Source organism: Salmo salar, chromosome 09 (genome assembly GCF_965601325.2).
Source record: "Salmo salar chromosome 09, fSalSal1, whole genome shotgun sequence".
Lineage (NCBI taxonomy): Eukaryota > Metazoa > Chordata > Actinopteri > Salmoniformes > Salmonidae > Salmo > Salmo salar.
The window spans coordinates 88278087-88298498 of record NC_138299.1 but is presented as its reverse complement, the minus strand read 5'-3'; the positions used below and the strand labels follow the sequence as shown (position 1 = coordinate 88298498).

Here is a 20412-nt window from a genome sequence, read left to right as displayed (position 1 = left end):
TCGCCTTATGGCGAGGATAGCCGTGCTGCAAGCCCAGCTTCAGACGCAATCGTTAGGCAAGGGTAATTTAAGCCTGGTTCCTCTCTAGGTTTCTTCCTAGGTTCTGGCCTTTTCTAGGGAGTTTTTCCTAGCCACCATGCTTCTACATCTGCATTGCTTGCTGTTTGGGGTTTTAGGCTGGGATTCTGTACAGCACTTTGTGACATCAGTTGATGTGGAGCGGGTTCGAGAGCTTCAAGTTCCTTGGTGTCTACATCACTAAGGACTCAACATGGGCCACACACACCAACACAGTCGTGAAGAGGGCACGACAGCGCCTCTTCCCCCTCAATGCTGAAAAGATTTGGCATGGGCCCTTGGATTATCTATCCTGATGTCTAGTCACTTTACCCTGCATTCATGTACATATCTACCTCAAATACCTTATTATCTATCCTGATGCCAAGTCACTTTACCCTGCCTTCATGTACATATCTACCTCAAATACCTCATACCCTTGCTCATTGAGCTGGTACTGGTACTCCCTGTATATAGCTGCACATTTACCTGGTACTGGTACTCCCTGTATATAGCTCCACATTGATCTGGTACTGGTACTCCCTGTATATAGCTCCACATTGATCTGGTACTGGTACTCCCTGTATATAGCTCCACATTGATCTGGTACTGGTACTCCCTGTATATAGCTCCACATTGATCTGGTACTGGTACTCCCTGTATATAGCTCCACATTGATCTGGTACTGGTACTCCCTGTATATAGCTCCACATTGATCTGGTACTGGTACTCCCTATATAAAGCTCCATTCTTGTGTATTTTATTCCTTGTGTAATATATATATATTCTGCATCGTTGGGAGGGGCTCAGAAGCAATGATTTCAAGGTATTTGATTGAATTTGAACAGTGCTGCAAGGATTCTTCTGACACAAACAAAACTGTCTGCCCACATCACCCCCATCGGCTACCTGTTGCTCAAAGAATTGAGTATAAAATCATCCTCCTCGTCTGCAAATCCTTAAATTGCATCGGACCCTCCTGTCTGTCAGACCTGCTCTCCCCCTATGAACCTCCACCCACCCTACATTTAAGCCACGTCCCCAGGATCAGGCTCGGCACAAATGGGGGACCATGCCTTGTCCTCCCATGCACCATGCCTATGGAACTCCCTTCCAGATAATCTCAGGGCTATTCAGACTGTTGGAGCTTTTAAAGCAGGCCTTAAGACTGACCTATATCGGCCTAGCCTTCCTCATGACATGGTTACATACATTTGTTCCATTTTTTGTTGACCTATGTTTCTATTTTATGCACCTTGTGATTATTCTTGTATAATGAAAAGAGCTTTACAAATATAATTAATTATTATTAGTTTCCCCACGGTCCCTCTCCCATGCTGCACAAGTCCAAAAGCCCAGTCAGCCCCTCTGTCGGCGCACCAGTCACAGACGGATAAAACGAATAACTGTGTGAAACCGCAAGGCCATAACACCAGAGTAGACACTTGGAACGCAGGAAGCTTTAAGACATGCAATATATTTACAGAATGTGCAGCCAGAGCCCTTAAACAACTGTCTGACTGATAAAATCTAACAAATCACTCTTTTAGGCCATGGTCATACCAGCAACATTTCAAGCTTTAAAAAAACAGCCTAGAACCAACCAATAAACATTAGTCTTACTCAGACCAGAGTCACCTGGAACATTCTAACAACATAATTATTTTTATTTATCCTTTATTTAACTAGGCAAATCAGTTAAGAACAAATTCTTATTTACGATGACGGCCTACCCTGGCCAAACCCTAACGATGCTGGGCCAATTGTGCACCGCCCTATGGGACTTCCAATCACGGCCGGTTGTGATACAGCCTGAAATTGCACCAGGGTCTGTAGTGACACCTCCAGCACTGAGATGCAGTACTTTAGACCGCTGCGCCACTTCCGGGAGTGAAACAGAGGGAGAGAGACCTGGCTGATGCTATCTCTAAAAAGCAGAGGGAGAGAAACCTTCCATAATAAAGCCATCACCTGCAGAGAAATGAACCTGGAGAAGAGCCCCCTAAGCAAGCTGGTCCTGGGGCTCTGTTTACAGACCCCACAGAGCCCCAGAACAACAACACAATTAGACCCAAACAAATCATGAGAAAACAAAAATATAATTATTTGACACATTGGAAAGAATTTACAAAACAGAGCAAACTAGAATGCCATTTGGCCCTAAACAGAGAGTACACATTGGCAGAATACCTGACCACTGTGACTGACCCAAAACTGAGGAAATCTTTGACTATGTACAGCCTTGCTATTGAGAAAGGCACAAAATGAGGTGGAAACTGAGCTGCACTTCCTAACCTCCTGCCAAATGTATGACCATATTAGACATTTCCCTCAGATTACAGACCCACAAAGAATTTGAAAACAAATCAAATTTTGATAAACTCCCATATCTATTGGGTGAAATACCACAGAGAGAGTAGAGAGCAGCAAGATTTGTGACCTGTTGTCACAAGAACAGGGCAACCAGTGAAGAACAAACACTATTGTAAATACAACCCATGTTTATTTATTTTCCCTTCCGTACTTTAACTATTTGCACATCGTTACAACACTGTATATAGACATAACATGACATTTGAAATGTCTCTATTCCTTTGGAACTTTTGTGCGTTTAATGTTTACTGTTTAATTTGTATTGTTTGTTTCACTTGTTTATTATCTATTTCACTTGCTTTGGCAATGTAAACATATGTTACCCATGCCAATAAAGCCCCCTGAAATTGAAATTGAATTGCGAGAGAGAAAGAGAGCCAGAGTGGTGTGGGTAGAGTGATTAGGTGATTGATTAAAGATAGCGCTGGAGGAGGAGAATAACAAGACAAGAGGAGGAGCTCCGGGTCACAATGAGAGGGAAAGGTCAAAGCAACAGGGCTAGAGCAAAGTAATTAGGTTAAGTATCTATAATCCCCTCAGCTTGTTAAAGCACCACAGTACCCATTCACAAGAACATACATCCAGCTATAGATATGCCCCTCACAAACAGTGCCTTCAGAAAGTATTCACACCCCTTGACTTTTTCCACATTTTGTTGTGTTACAGCCTGAATTTAAGATGGATTTTGTGTCACTGGCCTACACACAATACCCCATAATGTCAAAGTGGAATTATGTTTAAAGAAATTTTTACAAATGAATTAAAATTGAAAAGCTGAAATGTCTTGAGTCGAAAAGTGTTCCACCCCTTTGTTATGGCAAGCCTAACATGCTGACCACACCGCCACCGTTGCAAAATAAATATACACATACATGTTATTCAATCATTTCATCCAAATTGCTCGCACGCGTCAACAAGCGTCTGCATAGCCAGGCTCTAAAATAGAACTTGGTTCCATTTTTGCCGCGTGACACGCTGCAAGTCCCATCTCCTCATTGGTTTTTAGGAGCATATACCCACATGGGTGACTGAATGATGAACTGAGGTCCACACTCCAGTCAAAGTTGGTTGCCAACTGCCAGATAAAGTCCACAGAAGAAGACTGGAGGAGAGATTACTAGAAACTAAGGTTTCCCCTTTTTATCTGTGGATTATTTGTTTGAGTAGAGAACACACGATTTTGTGTGACACAAAATGGGTCAAAATTCTACAAAATCCAGAAAAAAGGGACCCTGTTCATTTTAGGTAAAATAATAACCCAATGTTTATATCCCAGGACAAATTAGCTAGCAACAGCAAGCTAGCTAGCTAAATGTCCATGAATGTTTCATGTGTTTTAACCTGTCCCCCAAATGAATATAATTGATTCAGAGCTCGTTTTGATATTTTAACCTGCGTGTCCTGATCACATCTGGTGTGGATGGACAAAATCAATATGCGGAAGCATGCGCGGGATACTTCAGAATTTTGGCAAGGAGGCCCATGAGGACCCCCGAGTGGCGCAGCGATCTAAGGCACTGCATCCCAGTGCTAGGGGCATCACTACAGACCCTGGTTCAATTCCAGGCTGCATCACAACCGGCTGTGATTGGGAGTCCCAAAGGGCAGCGCACAATTGGTTTGGCCGGGGTAGGCTGTCATTGTAAATAAGAATTTGTTCTTAAACGACTTGCCTAGTTAAATAAAAACAAAGCCCAGTCAGAAGAACTTGTGGATATCATTTTTATGTCTGTGTCCATTATGAAGTTAGAGGTAGATTTGCAAGCCAATGCTAACTAGTGTTAGCACAATGACTGAAAGTCTATGGGTATCTGCAAGCATGCAATGACTGGAAGTCTATGGGTATCTGCAGATATCCATAGACTTCCAGTCATTGCGCTAAAGTTAATATTGTACAATCCAGGTGTGTGAAGCTCTTAGACTTACCCGGAAAGACTCACAGCTGTAATCGCTACAAGGGTGATTCTAACATGCATTGACTCAGGGGTGTGAATACTTATGTAAGCGAAATATGTATGTAACATTTTCAATAAATTTGGACAATTTTCTAAAAACATGTTTTCACTTTGTCATTATTGGGTACTGCATGTAGATGGGTGAGGGGGAAAAATATTGAATCAATTTTGAATTCAGGCTGTAACACAACAAAATGTGGAATAATTCAAGGAGGAAGGAATACTTTCTGAAGGCACTGTATATGGACACTTACACAAAAACATACACACTATACAGGACACACACATGTAACTGGCATGTACACAGACGCATAGGCTACACTCATAAATTACATATTAGTGGACTCAAGGAATAACATGTAATGGAGTTAACAAGGAAACATGTTTGCATTTAAGAATTACTGATTTTGTTTTGCATGCGTATAAAAGTCTATCTTTTTTTGTGTTTTTTATGTTATTAACCTATACCTTTATCCAAACCCTCACAGTGAGATAATGGATATTTACTAACTGTGAGCTGGCTGAGCATTAGCAGATATTATGGATTAATCAATTTCATATAGCCTGCATAACATTTGGTGAATTTTTTTTAATTTTTTTTATTGCTGTTGCTTTATCAGTAAAATGTTTTATTTGCACCATGAAAATATTAGGTACTGGGCAGAATCTGGGGCAGAATCTGGGGCAGCTGAGCGTGGACCTGGTTGGTTGTGTAGAGGGGAAATGAGGACAGGTTGTGTAGGAGTGCAGTTAGAATACAGTAACCTCGCTGTGTGTGTGGCGCAGCGGTTACCTGTGTTAATATGGAGTAAAAAATAAAAAGAGCTAGACGGGTGCAGAGTCCACTGCCGAGAGAGAGAGAGGGGGCACATAAACCAGTCTAGACTCGCCATGCTGTTAAATGAGGCAAGGCAATGGCATCGATTCGCAAAAGCATATGCACTGATGTTGAGTGAGTGAAAACAGCATATTTAGTGTGGGGTTATGGTGTGTTATAGCCCTATTGACTTTGATGTGACCCCTTATCTGCAGACCCCCCCCCATTCCTATTTCCGAAAATAAGGGGAGAACTTCACTCCACTGGGTGGAATGCCACTTGGCAAAGATGAAAGGAAACTGGTTTAGTCACCTGGTTTAACCGACAGAACTACTGTGGTGACCTGGGACAGCCAGTATATTAATGTTCTGTTTATCGCATTCAAACCAAATGGCACCATGTTCCCTATGTAGAGTTACTTTTGACCTGGCCCAAGTAGTGCACTACATAGAATAGGGTGACATTTGGGACATAGTAGGCATAGTGTATTGGATGAGGTCTGATAACAGGTTATGATTGGAATAAGAAAAGCTCCAAGGCCAGCACTATAAGGAACAACTTCTCCTACTAGTCCCCCAGGCCAGGAACCCTCTAGTCCCCCAGGCCAGGAACCCTCTAGTCCCCCAGGCCACATTATCATTCAAAAAAGTGTTCAAATAGGCATAGTGATTTGCAATTCGATAGACATATAAATTATGTAGTTCTTCAAAAGATCGACATGCACTTGGATTGAGTGGAATTACAGGCCAAGAAGAAGTGGCGTCTTGTTGTTGGCACTAACGGACAAATAGTGTGCAACTGCAACCCGCAAATCGACCTGCATGTGGGCATAACGCCCCCCCTCGAGCATCCCATTGGTTCCTGCATGAACAACCCCCCCCCCCCCCCCCCCCGAGTACGCCATCTTCATGCTTGTGTGACACTTCTGAATGTGGGTCAAAAGGGAAATAAAAGTGTTATCTGAGTTTGTTTCATCCCAGCCTGCTGTTACTAGCTAGCAGGAGGCGACACCGGTAGACAGTGTACTTCGCTCCCGCCTGCCGAACACCTGCCCTCACCGTCGTTAACAGAACTGTGGGAAAACAATGCCCGATAGGCGAGGGCAAAGGACACTGTCTACCGGTCGCTCCTGCCTCCTGCTAGTACAGCAGGCGGAAGGGACACCGTGTGCTAGCTAGCTTGCTAGTTAGCGAACCCGTGTGCTAGCTTGCTAGTTAGCGACACCGTGTGCTAGCTTGCTAGTTAGTTAGCTAGCACACGGAGTCGCCTCCACCTCCCGCCTGCTCTGTTCCGAATAAAACAGTGTCTGACAGGTGGGGTGAAGTACACTGCCTATCGGAGTCTAGTTACTCCGGTACACAGCAGGCGGGAGGTCGGGGTGACACTGTGTGCTTGCGACACCGTGTGCTTGCTAGTTAGTTAGCTAGCACATGGTGTCGCACCTGCCACCCGCCTGCTGTGTACCGGAGTCCTCCTTAAGACTAGTTGGCTAAGTTAGCACACAGTGTTCTTCGCTCTTGCCTGCCGAACACCTGCCCTCACTGTCGTTAACAAAACTGTGGGAAAACAGTGTCCGACAGGCGGGGGCAAAAGACACTAGCTATAGCTAGCTAACATTTTCGCCCCAGCCTCTTCTACTGTGGGATTTATCGGCAGTTGGCATCCAACGTTACGGTGCATTACTGCCATCTACTGTACTGAAGTGCTCCTGCCTATGTACTGGAGTCATATAGCTTAAATTGACCAATAAACATATAAAGAGGGGTTGAACGCCCCAAATTGCAGGCTGCAGTTGCACCCTTAGCATCCATTAGGATAACTCCACATGGCTTGTTGGCCAAAGCCTATGGGGAAATTAGTGTTTTTTTTGGGGGGGGGGTAAACACCGAAAATAAGGTCTGTGGTAAACACAGGATTAGCAGAGTTTATACAGAAAAACACTTTAAGATCTCCTAAGCTTCGGTTAACCTCAGACCTTATTTCGGCGTTTATCCCAAAACCCCATTCCTTCTCCATTAATTTCCCCCATAGGAATGGCTGAACGAACCAGATGTTACTAATTTCCAGTTAAACTGGCGAGCTCTTCAACATTTCCGCATTAGAAATGGTTGTGAGATTTGCTTCCTGTATTACCGACGCGACAGAGTCGATAACTGTGGCATACTGTGAGTGTCTTGATGAGAGACAGCCCTGAAAATGATTGTTGGTAGCCTAAATGCATCATCATATGGCCTAGGCCTAAAAATTGTCAGACGTGAAATGTTATGACATCATCACTCTGTATTCTATGCGTAACCTCGCCTACTATTGCTATTGTAAACTACCCAACAACAGGCAGTTTATTCAAATGTTGGCTATCCATGTGATACATATTTACTAACTTCCAATAGATGTGTTGTTACAAGCTTATTTACACTCACCAACATGCGCAATTAGTAAGGCAAGACGCCAGGTGAAAGTCAACTGCGACAGCAGTCAAGCATTAGTGTTCTTACCTGTGCACGCTCGGTAGGTCTGAGAAATAGCCTAATCCTGTCTTCAACACGTTGTCTTCTTACTTGTTACAGCATGCTAAATAAATGTTCATGTCACGATAAGATAATTATTTGACCAATTCTGAATACGCCATACTTAGAGCGAATGGTAATAGTGCTGGAAAAATCTAATCACTTACATTTATGATTACGGTTTAAAAAACGATACGTCGTGCATTTATCCCCAAAAATTATGCGGGGAAACAAAACGATGAAGCGGCGTGAAGTGAAATGTCGCAACTTGGTAGCTGGCTAAATAAAAAGCAGAGAGACAAGCTAGACCAGAGGAGGGCGAGGTAAAAATCGAGGGAGGGCAAAAGCAGAAGGGAGGAGTTCAGGAGAAAAGTGTTGTTTGGTATTACGCATTGCCTCCATTTTAGGGGAATCCCATTAGACTCTGTTATCCGCGGTAAGAGGGCGGTAACTGGATGGGTCACTTCAGGTACTGTCCTTTTGTCTCTACCCTTTACATTTTGGTAAACCTACTTTACCGAATGTCATGGTCCACAATCTCAGGTATACAGCTTCATGTCCTAAATGGTATTACAGGGTAGCCACCGTCATAACAGCCTCTATTATACATTACAATATTCTTTCATTTATGATAATGACTCACCTGTAAAAATGTGCCAGACACAGCTAGGGATAAACCTACCTGTAAACCTAGTACCTATGTATGCTGCAGGTAGAGCACTGTGGATCATTGGTGTGCTGTTATTGTAGCATGTGCAATATTCAGGGTTCTATCCAATCACTCCTATGCACAATTATAAAGTAATACATCCAAAGTATAATTTACACAGAAAGGGATTATCATTTGGACTAGACCAGATTCACCAGAAAACTAGAGATTACATTTTCAGTGGAGACAGTTGTGGTGTCACAGATTTGGCACCACCTGCTGGAGCAACAGAGAGGGGAACGAAGGGACAGCACGGATTATAATGAGGGTCCAATCGTGACCTGGCTGGCAACTACACATTTGTACCAGCCAGAGACAGGTGTGTAGGCTACATGTGTAGTAAGGATGTGGACATACCAACAAACTGTACCTGGTGTATCAGTTACAAGACATGACACCAGTGAATATTTTCTTTTATATACAAAAGGAGACAAGGACAGCACAAAAATAAGTGAGTATACTGTGCTACTGATTGAGGTAATTATTAAAATCTCATTTAGTGAGAAATTGTTTTTTTTTTTTCTTCGGTCACTTCAAGTCTTTCTCAGTCATTTGTGAGCTGCATGTCATCTGACAAATCATTCAACAGCATTACCTACATAATTCACAACAAAATAGTGGCATAATATAAATATAAAAACATCAAGGGGAAAAAAAAACGCTTATTCTCTTTGAAACAAAACCCGTTACAAAAATGTGCTTCTAAAATCAATATCAAAATGACTATCAGGGAAAATATTTTTTCCCCCTGGTGTATAACCAACAGTTCTGCACAAGAACCATAAGGTTTCATCAGAAGGCTTGGGCGATTGAGAGGTGCATGGTATTGGTAGTCGCCCTGTCCCAATTGGTACTCTATTCTCTATGTAGTGCACAGCATTTGACTAGGGTTCTAGTCAAAAGAAGCGCACTATATTAGAGTTTAGGGTGCCGATTGGGACGAGCCCTGGATTTTCTCTATGAAATGTCATGACCACAATGTGGGTTAGTGAAGTACAGAAAAACAAATTACATTGAAGGAAAATAAGCACGTTTTGATAAATGGAAAACTGGCCATGGACTAAAGGTTGGGATGCAGGCTAAAGGGAGCTGTACGCTGTTAGTGGAGAGTTTTGAGAATGTGTGTATCCCATATCTCCTTGTTCATGAAGTGTGCATTTGTTCACTACTACCATCATATAGCATTGGATTGGTGTAGGCATGGTCAAAAACACCTTTTTCTAATACCAGTAATTTCCTTTCAAATCCATGAAGGGACGTGAAGAAGTGCACATTTGCAGGAAGCGCCCATAATGTCTGTATAGACAAGGCTCAACCCTTCCCTCTTTCTCCAACTTGGTCCTCTCACTACTACCGCCACTGTTCCACATTATCCATGTAGTTCTTAATGGTGCTGTTCTCCTCCAGACCCCACCAGTCTGGCAGCTGCACCTCAGCCTCTACAGGCTCTCCACCTCCCCTCACCTGATGCTTCCTTTCTGGGGAGGGCGGTCGTAGGTGGGTGGTGATCGCCTCCCCAGCCTGGGTCTCTGTCCACTGGGGCTTATCGCTGGGCCACTTGGCCACTGGCCTCCCCATCCCCAGCCTGGTTGACCCCAGCTTCCCTCTGAGCCTTCTCCTCTTCTGCTGCCTCCTCTCCCTGGCCTGTTTCCTCTCCTGCTGCCGGGCCACCTGGAAGCGCTGGAGTAACAGGTCGCGGGCATACTCGTACAGCTCCTCATCCCATTGGTTCAGCTGGCGGATCCGGAGCTGTGTCTCAGGCATGACCTCTACGCTGGCTGCCCGCGTGCCGTTGAGCTGGGTGAAGGGGGCGATGAACGCCAGGTGGAAGGTCCTCTCAAACAGGTACTGGGTTTTCCTCTGGTACTCTGTCAGGCCGAAGAAGGCCATGCCCCGCAGGTTCCGCTTGGCGCTCTCTAATAACACAGCCCAGCGCTCGTCCTCGCTCATGGCCGAGACATTGTAGCAGCCCACCAGGCTGAGGTCTGCCAGCATGCGGACCTGTCGGTTGTTGGCCAGGTTGTAGGGGCAGTCCATGAACTCCTGCAGGGAGCAGCCGGACCAGTCATCCCCGGGGTAGCAGCTGGGCAGCTCAGCCAGCGTGGGGGCGCGCCCGTCACACACGTGCAGGGAGGCCTTCCAGGTGGCACCCCGCTGCACGTGCCGCCACTCGCTCAGGTAGCGCCACACCGGGTCACGCAGGATGGTGATGTAGTAGTAGTTCCGGCTGAGGAACAGCAGACAGATAAAATATAGAGACAGAACAGAGAGAAAGATACCTAGGTCAGTTAATTTGTCTTTAGACTTGTTTTGAATTTAGCACCTCTGTAATACCTCTGTTATATAACTGTAATAATAACCAACGCAATGGTCTCAATGAGTCTAAATCAGAAATGGCACCCTATTTCCTTTAAAGTGACCTACTTTTGAACATGGCCTCTGATCAAAACCAGTGCACTATAAATGTGAATAGAGGGTAATTTGGGATTCTCTACAGCTCAAGATGAACAGAGAGTCACAAGGGAGGTGTTTGCTATTGACCCGGCTTAACCAGACCAGAATCCCCTTTCAACCCTACAGAAGCATGGATGCATTTGTCTCTGATTGATCATACATAATAAAATATGAGATGTGAATTCAATTTAGGGACAAGATACTGAACAAACTGAAATTGTTGTCCACAAGTAATTTCAAATCCTGTTCTCTGAGTGCACTCTTACCTGGGAACTGTAGTCTTCTTGGGGGGCTCGCGCGTGTTCATGAGAGACGGCACGCAGTTGGTCAGCTCGGTCCAGTCCGCGTGAAGCCCACAGCTCCAGCCAGTGGAGAACCGGGAGAAAAGCCACGTTTCCCTTTTACCTGGCCGATAACAGGTGCATTTCTTTTGGCCAGCATGACACTCACAAGGCCTCTCGAGTTGAATATTACGCACTAAATGTCGACCAAATGTTGTGCCCCCTGTCTTCTGGATGTGTAGAAAAACAATAACATCATCTCCCTGGATATTGAAGTCTACGAGTCGACTGAGGTCTGCAGAAGTGAAATTGAACCGGGGAACAAAACGGGCTAGGGCACAGTCCTCAGCGACGTATGTGTCCTGTCCACTCAGGCCAATGTCGTTTCCCTGGGACCCGATGGCATTGCTGCTTGAGTTGGAGGCCAATGATCCTAGGTGCAACAGTTGGCAATCGGAGCTAGGACAAAGGTACTGAAGCACAATAACGCCAAAGAGCAAAAGTATCATCAGGGCAATCAAGAGCCGGTGGTGGTTGGTGGGCATTTCATCCATCTTCCCGAGAGAAACTAAACCGCATTACTCAAGCAGTCTGACCCACTGGGCCCTGCCTCGGCTGGGGGCAAACACTGCTTTCTAGCTTTATTACTTTCACTTCGTTAACTTAACAAAAACAATGGCCAGCTATGGCTGGCTAGCGGAACAAGTAGCCAGGCTAAGCTAGCCACACAACAGTCGCATACAAACAGAGGGCTTTTGATGTTTCACGAAATAATTATGTTACAGACGTGATACGATTTACCTCTCACAGAAGTCTGCTTGTATGTCACGAAAACGTTACGGATTTTGTGTTTTCCACCAACAATTAAGTGCTTAGAGCCCCCTTCCATCATCATGTTCCCGATCCCTAACCTTTCTTCCCAGAATCCCCTGCGTTGGCTTGGGCTCGTGAAATGACTGCACTTACATACATGGGTGGAGGTTCTCTGATGTGAGCCAACCAATGACTGTATATATTGGCCAATCCATAAAGATGTATCTGTACCATGCTGCCCAGATTTGATATTGTGATTTCATGACTTTGTAGATGCATACAACACCCGCATGTCAAAGTTTCCAGAACTACACAGAGGAGTTATCTTGACTCCTAGATACATAAGGTTTTTCCGTCATACTCGATGTACCGCCGAAATAGCTCAGTTGGGAGAGCGTTAGACTGAAGATCTAAAGGTCCCTGGTTCGATCCCGGGTTTCGGCAGGTATAGTCATTTTGACTGAATTTGAAGGCTGCAGTGCCCGCATACCATTGGGATATTCTATGTGCCATGGGTTGAGAACCAAATACTCAAATAAAATATTTTATAGTCAACGTGTTTCCTTTTTCTATACAATGTAGGCCTACTGTTGTTGGAAGGTTATGGTCAGCACCACAGCTTTTCAGAATTATCTACTTTCTTTGTGAAGGAGTATAGACAATACCTGTAGTCTCTAAACACAGAAAGGCATGTGCATTATTAAAAAGTCTAATGGTTTAATTTGAATCGTACAAACAAAGAACCACACACTGTGTACAAAACAATTAAGAACACCCGCTATTTCCATGATATAGACTGACCAGGTGAATCCAGGTGAAAGCTATGATCCCATTGATGTCACTTGTTCAGGTTAAAGGATTAAGCCTTGAGACAGATTGTGTAATGTGTGCCAGTCAGAGGGTGAATGGGCAAGATAAAATATTTAAGTGCTTCTGAACATGGTATGGTAGTAGGTGCCAGCCGCACCAGTTTGTATCAAGAACTGTAACACAGCTGGGTTTTTCAGGCTTAACAGTTTCCCATGTGTATGAAGAATGGTCCACCACCCAAAGGACATCCAGCCAACTTGACAAAACTGTGGGAAACATTGGAGTTAACATCGGGGGGGAGACACAATATCTGCATTTTTCAGAGAGCATATGCTTCTTCGTTGCAAAGGTTCATTTGTTGAAAATGCATATTTTTAAAATGTTATGTTTCATCTTTAGGGTAAACCTACCTAGTATTTAGAGGACCATCATGTAAATGTCAGTAATTCAGAATATAAACCATTCAAGACCATTTAAATATCTGCAGTCTTTATTTCAACAAGACTAGGAAATGTTTAAGACACCTTTTCTTTTACAATTTAGCATCGATCTCATCTTGTTTTTCTCATAACATTTAGGAGATACTCAGAAGTGAAAACATGGATTGTTATGGCCTCTTTCAGAGACATCTAAAATGGCTGCTCATTTACATATTATTTTGTCACTCATACGAATCCGAAATGACACCCTATTCCCTATGTAGTGCACTACTTTTGACCAGGGGCCATAGGGGAATATTGTGTCATTTGGGACACACAGACTCCTCAGTCCTCAAAGATGACTCCATGCTGTTCTGGTGGGCCGAAGACCGACAGGGTGTGCCGTCATATACAGTGGCTTGCAAAAGTATTCACCCCCCTTGGCATTTTTCCTATTTTGTTGCCTTACAACCTAGAATTAAAATAGGTTTTTGGGGGGTTTGTATCATTTGATTTACACAGCATGCCTACCACTTTGAAGATGCAAAATATTTTTTGTGAAACAAGAAATAAGACAAAAAAACTAAACTAGAGCGTGCATAACTATTCACCCCCCCCAAAGTCAATACTTTGTAGCCCCACCTTTTGAAGCAATTACAGCTGCAAGTCTCTTGGGGTGTCTCTATAAGCTTGGCACATCGAGCCACTGGGATTTCTGCCCATTATTCAAGGCAAAACTGCTCCAGCTCCTTCAAGTTGGATGGGTTCTGCTGGTGTACAGCAATCTTTAAGTCATACCACAGATTCTCAATTGGATTGAGGTCTGGGCTTTGACTAGGCCATTCCAAGACATTTAAATGATTCCCCTTAAACCACAAGTGTTGCTTTAACAGAAGAATTAGGGTCACTGTCCTGCTGGAAGGTGAATCTCCGTCCGAGTCTCAAATCTCTGGAAACAGGTTTCTGAAACAGGTTTCCCTCAAGAATTTCCCTGTATTTAGTGCCATCCATCATTCCTTCAATTCTGACCAGTTTCCCAGTCCCAGCCGATAAAAACATACCCACAGCATGATGCTGCCACCACCATGCTTCACTGTGGGGATGGTGTTCTCGGGTGATGAGAGGTGTTGGGTTTGTGCCAGACATAGCGTTTCCCTCTGACCAAAAAGCTAAAAAAAAATTTGGTCTAATCTGACCAGAGTACCTTCTTCAATATGTTTGGAGAGTCTCCCACATGCCTTTTGGCGAACACCAAACGAGTTTGCTTATTTTTTTCTGGCCACTCTTCTGTAAAGGCCAGCTCTGTGGAGTGTACGGCTTAAAGTGGTCCTATGGACAGATACTCCAATCTCCACTGTGGAGCTTTGCAGCTCATTCAGGGTTATCTTTGGTCTTTGATGCCTCTCTGATTCCTTGCCTGGTCCATGAGTTTTGGTGGGCGGCCCTCTGTTGGCAGGTTTGTCATATCTTCCCATTTTTTAATAATGGATTTAATGGTGCTCCGTGGGATGTTCAAAGTTTCTTATAATTTTTATAACCCAACCCTTATCTGTACTTCTCCACAACTTTGTCCCTAACCTGTTTGGCGAGCTCCTTGGTCTTCATGGTGCCGCAGACTCTGGGGCTTTTCGGAACAGGTGTATCTGAGATCATGTGACACTTAAATAAAGTCCACTTGTGTGCAATCTATTTAACTAATTATGTGACTTCTGAAGGTAATTGGTTGCACCAGAGCTTATTTAGAGGCTTCGTAGCAAAGGGGGTGAAAACATATACACCACTTTTCCATTTTATTAAATTTTTTAAATCAAGTTTTTTTTTTTCATTTCACTTCACCAATTTGGACTATGTCCATTACATGAAATCTAAATGAAAAAAAAACATTTAAATTACAGGTTGTAATGCAACAAAATAGGAAAAACACCAAAAATGAATACTTTTGCAAGGCACTGTATCCATCTCAACTATCAGGCTGCGTCTGAAATGACACCCCATTCCCTACATTATGCACTTCTTTTGACCAGGGCCCACAGTGCACTATGTTAAGAATAGAGTGCCATTTCAGACACCTGAGGTTGTTCCATGGATCATAAAAAAGGAGAACCTCTATGGTACTATAAGCTAGACCAACAAACCTGCTGCCGTGCCTACAGGAAGATCTGCGGCCATGGCCCTCAAGCAGACATTTGCCATTACTGCCCCACATTAACAATATGAGATCGAAAAAAATAATTTGACAAACATTATTAAAAGACTGCCAGATGAGTGTGGAAGGGCAGTACAGACAATTCCTCTGCAAAGGCTGCATAGATGTTTTTGCTGCATGTCATCACAATGTCCTGTCCTCAATCCCCAAATGTCCTCAGGGATTCCTTCCAAGTCCTGGAGGCCGGCCAGGCGTAATCCTTGGGGGCATTAGGGGTTTAGTGCAGAAATGTGTCCAGCACCATGGGGGCACAAGAAGCACAAAAGGTCTTGAGCGAACAGCCGTGTCCAGGCATCACCACCATACATCAGCCAATCACCTTAGACTTGACAGACTGCAAGTCTGTTTTTTTCTTAACAGAATTCAAATGTAAAATAGGAAATCTGAAACCAATACCTTCAGTTAATTTGTAAAATTATGAATATCTTTTCATCTACACAATATATCAATACATTCTGAATACTGTATTTTTTGAATGCATGTTTGTAAATGCTTTAAAATAAACATGCAATTAAATAATTTACTGTACAAAAGCAACCAGTGGATAATGTGAGGTGAAACTTTTAGGTGATGTGAACTCAAACATATTGTGCTTGTCAGTTATCCAATTCAACACAAACTCAGGTACACCGTTCTGTCTGGAGAGACAGAAAAGTACTTCTGCTGACAACGGATACAATTGATTGGAGATTTTTTTTCCCATGATCATTAATTAGTTACTAACGTACCAAGGTTTCATTTTCCATGCAAGACAGAATGTATCAACTTCAGTTGCAAACAGTTGAAATTATTGGATGCAAGGGGGGGACCCGTCAGACAGATCTAATGAAAGTAGAGGTAAATGTCTGTATGGGGTGCAAACAAGCACCCCAAAACAATCTGTGCACACAGACCACCAGCTCCTACAACTAACAGTACAATTCATTGTAGTACCTAATACATATCTTTATTACAAAAAAAATTGAACACTACCTCCACGTAAAACCCTGTGTTCCAATTTAATCATACTCAGTCTCCATGTTTCCCTCATCTCCAATTCACAAAGTCACTCAATTGTGTCTTAGTTTCTCTTTTCTGCTATATCTAAAAGATGTTGAACATACAAGCCACTCCCTGCCAAGATCTTATTTTTTCATGTCAGACTGACTGTGCAGAGTCACTGCCCCTGGACACCTGTCAGCTCTGCCTTCTATAGGGGGAATGCCAGGGAGAGGGAGCCCCTCCTGTCAAGTCTCCAGCATTCCCTTGTAACCTATATCAAGACATCCCCCATACATCCAACACAGCTATTTTATAATGATGATTCAGAAAACACATGAGGTATGATCTCAGTGGACTGGTTTAGAGTGTAGTTTAGGATGTGATGGATACACACCTGGGCATACAGAAACCCAGAGAACCCCTCGCCAGATAGTTCCATCTCCTACCAAACCAGCAGCCCTGTAACTTCTCAGCGTTTTCCCACAGAGCTACCAGTCTTGTACTTTTAGCTGTGTAAGCCAGTCTGAAGCTTCAACATGTGACCAAGATGTCAATTTCAATGTTCTCGTACACATTCATCCCTGGCCAGCCTGACCATACGGCCACTATATCTTTAAAAAGAAAAGGAAGCACACTCACACAAACCAGAAATATTGTTCCTTAGTTGCTCTCTTGATAAAGAAAATGCATTTGTGAATAGAGAGCATATTCTTATAATGAAAAGTACTCAGACACACAGGCACACTACAAAACGCGCGCGCTCACACACAATCCTGGGTTCCAATTGAGATATCTCTAAGCCATTAACACTCACTTGGACAACAACTAAAATGTGAATAATGGGCTAAAATGGTAGAACTGAAAACACTGTCGGTGATGTGGCGGTGGAGATCCTAGCTTCAAGGGGCCAATCAGTTAATCGGGACAAAATGCAAATAAAAAAAAAAAAGTGAACATTTTGGAAGAAAATTGTATCACTGTACACTTGATGTCCATTTTTATAAAAACAAAATGAAAAGTGAAGTTATAATATTAATAACTCCAGAGCCCCCGCCCCCCCCCCCCCCAAAGATGGCAGGCAGACAGAGGTCCTGGAGGTAGTCTTTTTTAAAGTATCTCTGACAGTTTTTCACCCCCTTCTCTCTGGCGCTCTCTCCCTTTCCTTCCCTCGGCAGTTTTATCTCCAGTGGGGGGCGAGCAGGGCCAGGACAAGTGCACTGAGGGCCAGTGCCATGCTCCCGTGTGCCACACGGACTCCGCCACTCGTGTCCTGGTGCACCATCTTGACTAGGCGGGGGTTGATGGGGGTGGCCATGGTGGAGAAGTAGATGTCCCGGTCCACCTCACAGGACGGAGAGTCACAGCCGCTGCCACTCTCCTCTCCTCCGCTACCGTCTTCATCTGGAACAGAGCGAGAGAGAGCGAGAGAGAGAGAGAGCGAGAGAGCGAGCAGGTTGATGAGGCCATGAACTCAGGACTAGAAACAGCATTCGGGGATGAAAAGAGAAGTGATCAAGTCTGTTATAACATTTTGAATGGTAACACCAAATTTGTGGTCCTCTCTAGCTCAGTTGGTAGAGTATGGCGCTTGCAACGCCAAGATAGTGGGTTTGATTTCCGGGATGACCCAGATGTAAAAGCTTTATGCACGCATGACTAAGTCCCTTTGGATAAAAAAAAATTAACAAAAATACAAAATAAAAAAAATGTCTTCGAAATGTCATTGAAGGTTCCTTCTCTCACAGGGAGGCATTCGTAGTCAAACTGAATACATTATCTGGCCTAGATATTCTTCTCATCTATAGACAGGTGGGGTGTTTACCAACAAAACCACTGGGTGTGCACTACGCAACTAGGAGGTGAAAACAGACTGGGTGGGCTTACAATCAAAGGATTATTGCCAACTTGTAAACTTAGTCTGCAAATGTTTATTGAAAACATAAACGTGCCCCAACAATCACTCCTCTTTCAAAGTCACAGATCTCTCCATCCAGACATGGTAGCTAAAATTAATGGGCAATTGGGCCTAGCCAACATTTCTATACATGAACCGAAGCATAGTGGGATGTTACTCCACACCTGTGTGGAAGCACCTGCGTTCCAAATAATTTGTATCCCTCATTTACTCAAGTGTTTCCTTTATTTTGTCATTTACCTGTACATTGTTGGCTAGCTAGCTTGCTAATTTTTGCCAAATTAGCATAGACGTAACAAGAGTCAAAACACGTCAACACAGCTTCTTGCTAGCTATCTGACCGTTCAGAAGACAACACACAGCCTTTTTCCTCAGTAGTGCACACATTATTGTGGTGACGTCGTCAAGTTCTCTGGAGAGGTGTGGTAAATAGGCTGTGTAAATAGTCAGTTCATCTGTTAAGGCTTACCATCCTCACCTTGGTCGCTGGAGATGTCGTTGCCGCTGTGGGCAGCCTTCAGCCAGCTAGTCATTTCCTTTAACACTGCGATCTGACTGCGAATCACCAGGTCTGGCTTTGTGATGTCCACTTCCACATCTGGGTTGGACACCTGATTGGCCAATCCGTTGCCCATAACAACAGACTCGTACCTAGGGAAGAAGGGTGTGAGTGAATGGGGAGATCCTACAGGACACACTAATTCGTTCTGCAGCAACCTTACTTTATGCCTTTAGAGTGAGTGGCTCCATCCCTACAGGCCCTAGTCAAAAGTAGTTGATTGGTGTCTGTGTCAAGGGAGTGACCTGCGAAAACAACCTGCCAAACTAACCTGCTCTTTGCTGTTCCATTCCAACAGTCATCCCCAGACGTGATCCTCTCTCCAACACACACGGTCTCTGGCAGCGTAGACCAGAACTTCTTAGCATGCTTCAGCTTCTTCTTCACATCCGTCGTCTGGGTAGGCAAACAGAGATGGATCACACATTTATACTAAGTCCATTTGAAAGACTTGCAAAAACTTGAGGCTGCTGGTTGGGCCCCGATGTCTGACGAAGACTTACCAGTCTGTCCAGGCTGGTGCCAGCAGCTGTGGTGGGCCGTGCATCGGGGCTGTAGGGACGGAAGCGACCGGTGAATCCTGTCTCCTTGACTGAACGACGGGACCGGAAGCCTTTACCTGGCTGAGGCTGACCACACCCCTGAAACACCTGGAGGGTGGAGAGTAGAGTGAGTGGCATGTACAGAGACTGACGGGACGGCAACCAGACTGACGGACGGGCGGACGGGCTGGCTGACGGACGGACGGGCGGGCGGGCTGACGGACGGACGGGCGGGCGGGCTGACGGACGGACGGGCGGGCGGGCTGGCCGGCTCACGGACGGGCGGGCTGGCCGGCTCACGGACGGGCGGGCTGGCCTGCTCACGGACGGGCGGGCGGACGGGCTGGCTGGCTGGCTAACGGACGGGCTGGTTGGCTAACGGGCTGGCCGGCTAACGGGCGGACGGACGGGCGGGCCGGCTAACGGACGGACGGGCGGGCGGGCCGGCTAACGGACGGACGGGCGGGCGGGCCGGCTAACGGACGGACGGGCGGGCTGGCCGGCTAACGGACGGACGGGCTGGCCGGCTAACGGACGGACGGGCTGGCTGGCTAACGGACGGACGGGCTGACGGACGTGCTACCAGACAGGAAGTGACTCACCTTCTGTGACACCTGCATGCTGTTCTCCTGCATGTTCATGATGGCCTCAGAGATCTTGACGTCAATGGGATCCATGACAGACTCGAAGTTGAAGGGCCCCTCCAACCTCTCAGCCAGACTCAACATGGCATCTGAGAATAAGACAACTCAGTCACAATGAAAACAACCACACCCTAAGTAAATACTTCTGGAAGAAGCACTATAATCTTTTTGGGGCCTAGATTCTTTCGACCATTTTCACTATGGGGCAATTTGTCCTGTTTCTACCAGCAGGGGGAAGCACACAGCAGTGTCAGTGTTTTGATCCTAAGAGGACTTAACAAGGCGCCCAAAATAAGGCCCAGTAAAGCTGCCACACAGAGAGGGGGTAGCAGGCACCAGAGGCACCCCAGTGGGGGACAGCGTGGCAGGA

General features: G+C 44.9%; 3 protein-coding genes and 1 non-coding gene across 12 annotated transcripts in view; 1 reads left to right on the top strand and 3 right to left on the bottom strand.

The window, feature by feature from the left end:
- Positions 1 to 8068, bottom strand: part of mbnl3 (muscleblind-like splicing regulator 3) — a 75325-nt gene extending 67257 nt beyond the window's left edge. For 3 of the 8 annotated variants that reach the window (XM_014212976.3, XM_082956030.1, XM_082956031.1), the window contains exon 1: positions 7698 to 8067. The gene's annotated coding sequence lies outside the window, so the exon portion shown is untranslated. Of the gene's footprint in view, positions 1 to 7697 lie in introns of all 8 variants that reach the window. The other 5 variants (XM_082956032.1, XM_045724109.2, XM_045724106.2 and 2 more) reach the window with 5 other exon arrangements.
- A 746-nt stretch (positions 8069 to 8814) lies between these two features.
- On the bottom strand, positions 8815 to 12087 carry hs6st2 (heparan sulfate 6-O-sulfotransferase 2). Its single transcript, XM_014212966.3, has 2 exons — positions 11139 to 12087; positions 8815 to 10645 (listed from the first exon to the last, which is right to left on the bottom strand). The coding sequence occupies exons 1-2, from the start codon at positions 11705 to 11707 to the stop codon at positions 9769 to 9771; spliced, it is 1446 nt and encodes a 481-aa protein (XP_014068441.1). The 5' UTR covers positions 11708 to 12087; the 3' UTR covers positions 8815 to 9768.
- A 250-nt stretch (positions 12088 to 12337) lies between these two features.
- On the top strand, positions 12338 to 12410 carry trnaf-gaa (transfer RNA phenylalanine (anticodon GAA)). The gene has a single exon. It is a non-coding gene; the product is annotated as a tRNA-Phe (tRNA).
- An 838-nt stretch (positions 12411 to 13248) lies between these two features.
- gpc4 (glypican 4) overlaps positions 13249 to 20412 on the bottom strand; it is a 72797-nt gene continuing 65633 nt past the window's right edge. The window contains exons 5-9 of one of the 2 annotated variants that reach the window (XM_014212964.3): positions 20001 to 20131; positions 19360 to 19506; positions 19128 to 19252; positions 18767 to 18948; positions 13249 to 17783 (exon numbers count right to left, since the gene is read on the bottom strand). In XM_014212964.3, coding sequence (XP_014068439.1) covers positions 17560 to 17783; positions 18767 to 18948; positions 19128 to 19252; positions 19360 to 19506; positions 20001 to 20131 — 809 coding nt within the window. In that variant the 3' untranslated portion in view covers positions 13249 to 17559. The remainder of the gene's footprint in view (positions 17784 to 18766; positions 18949 to 19127; positions 19253 to 19359; positions 19507 to 20000; positions 20132 to 20412) is intronic. The other variant, XM_014212965.3, reaches the window with a different exon arrangement.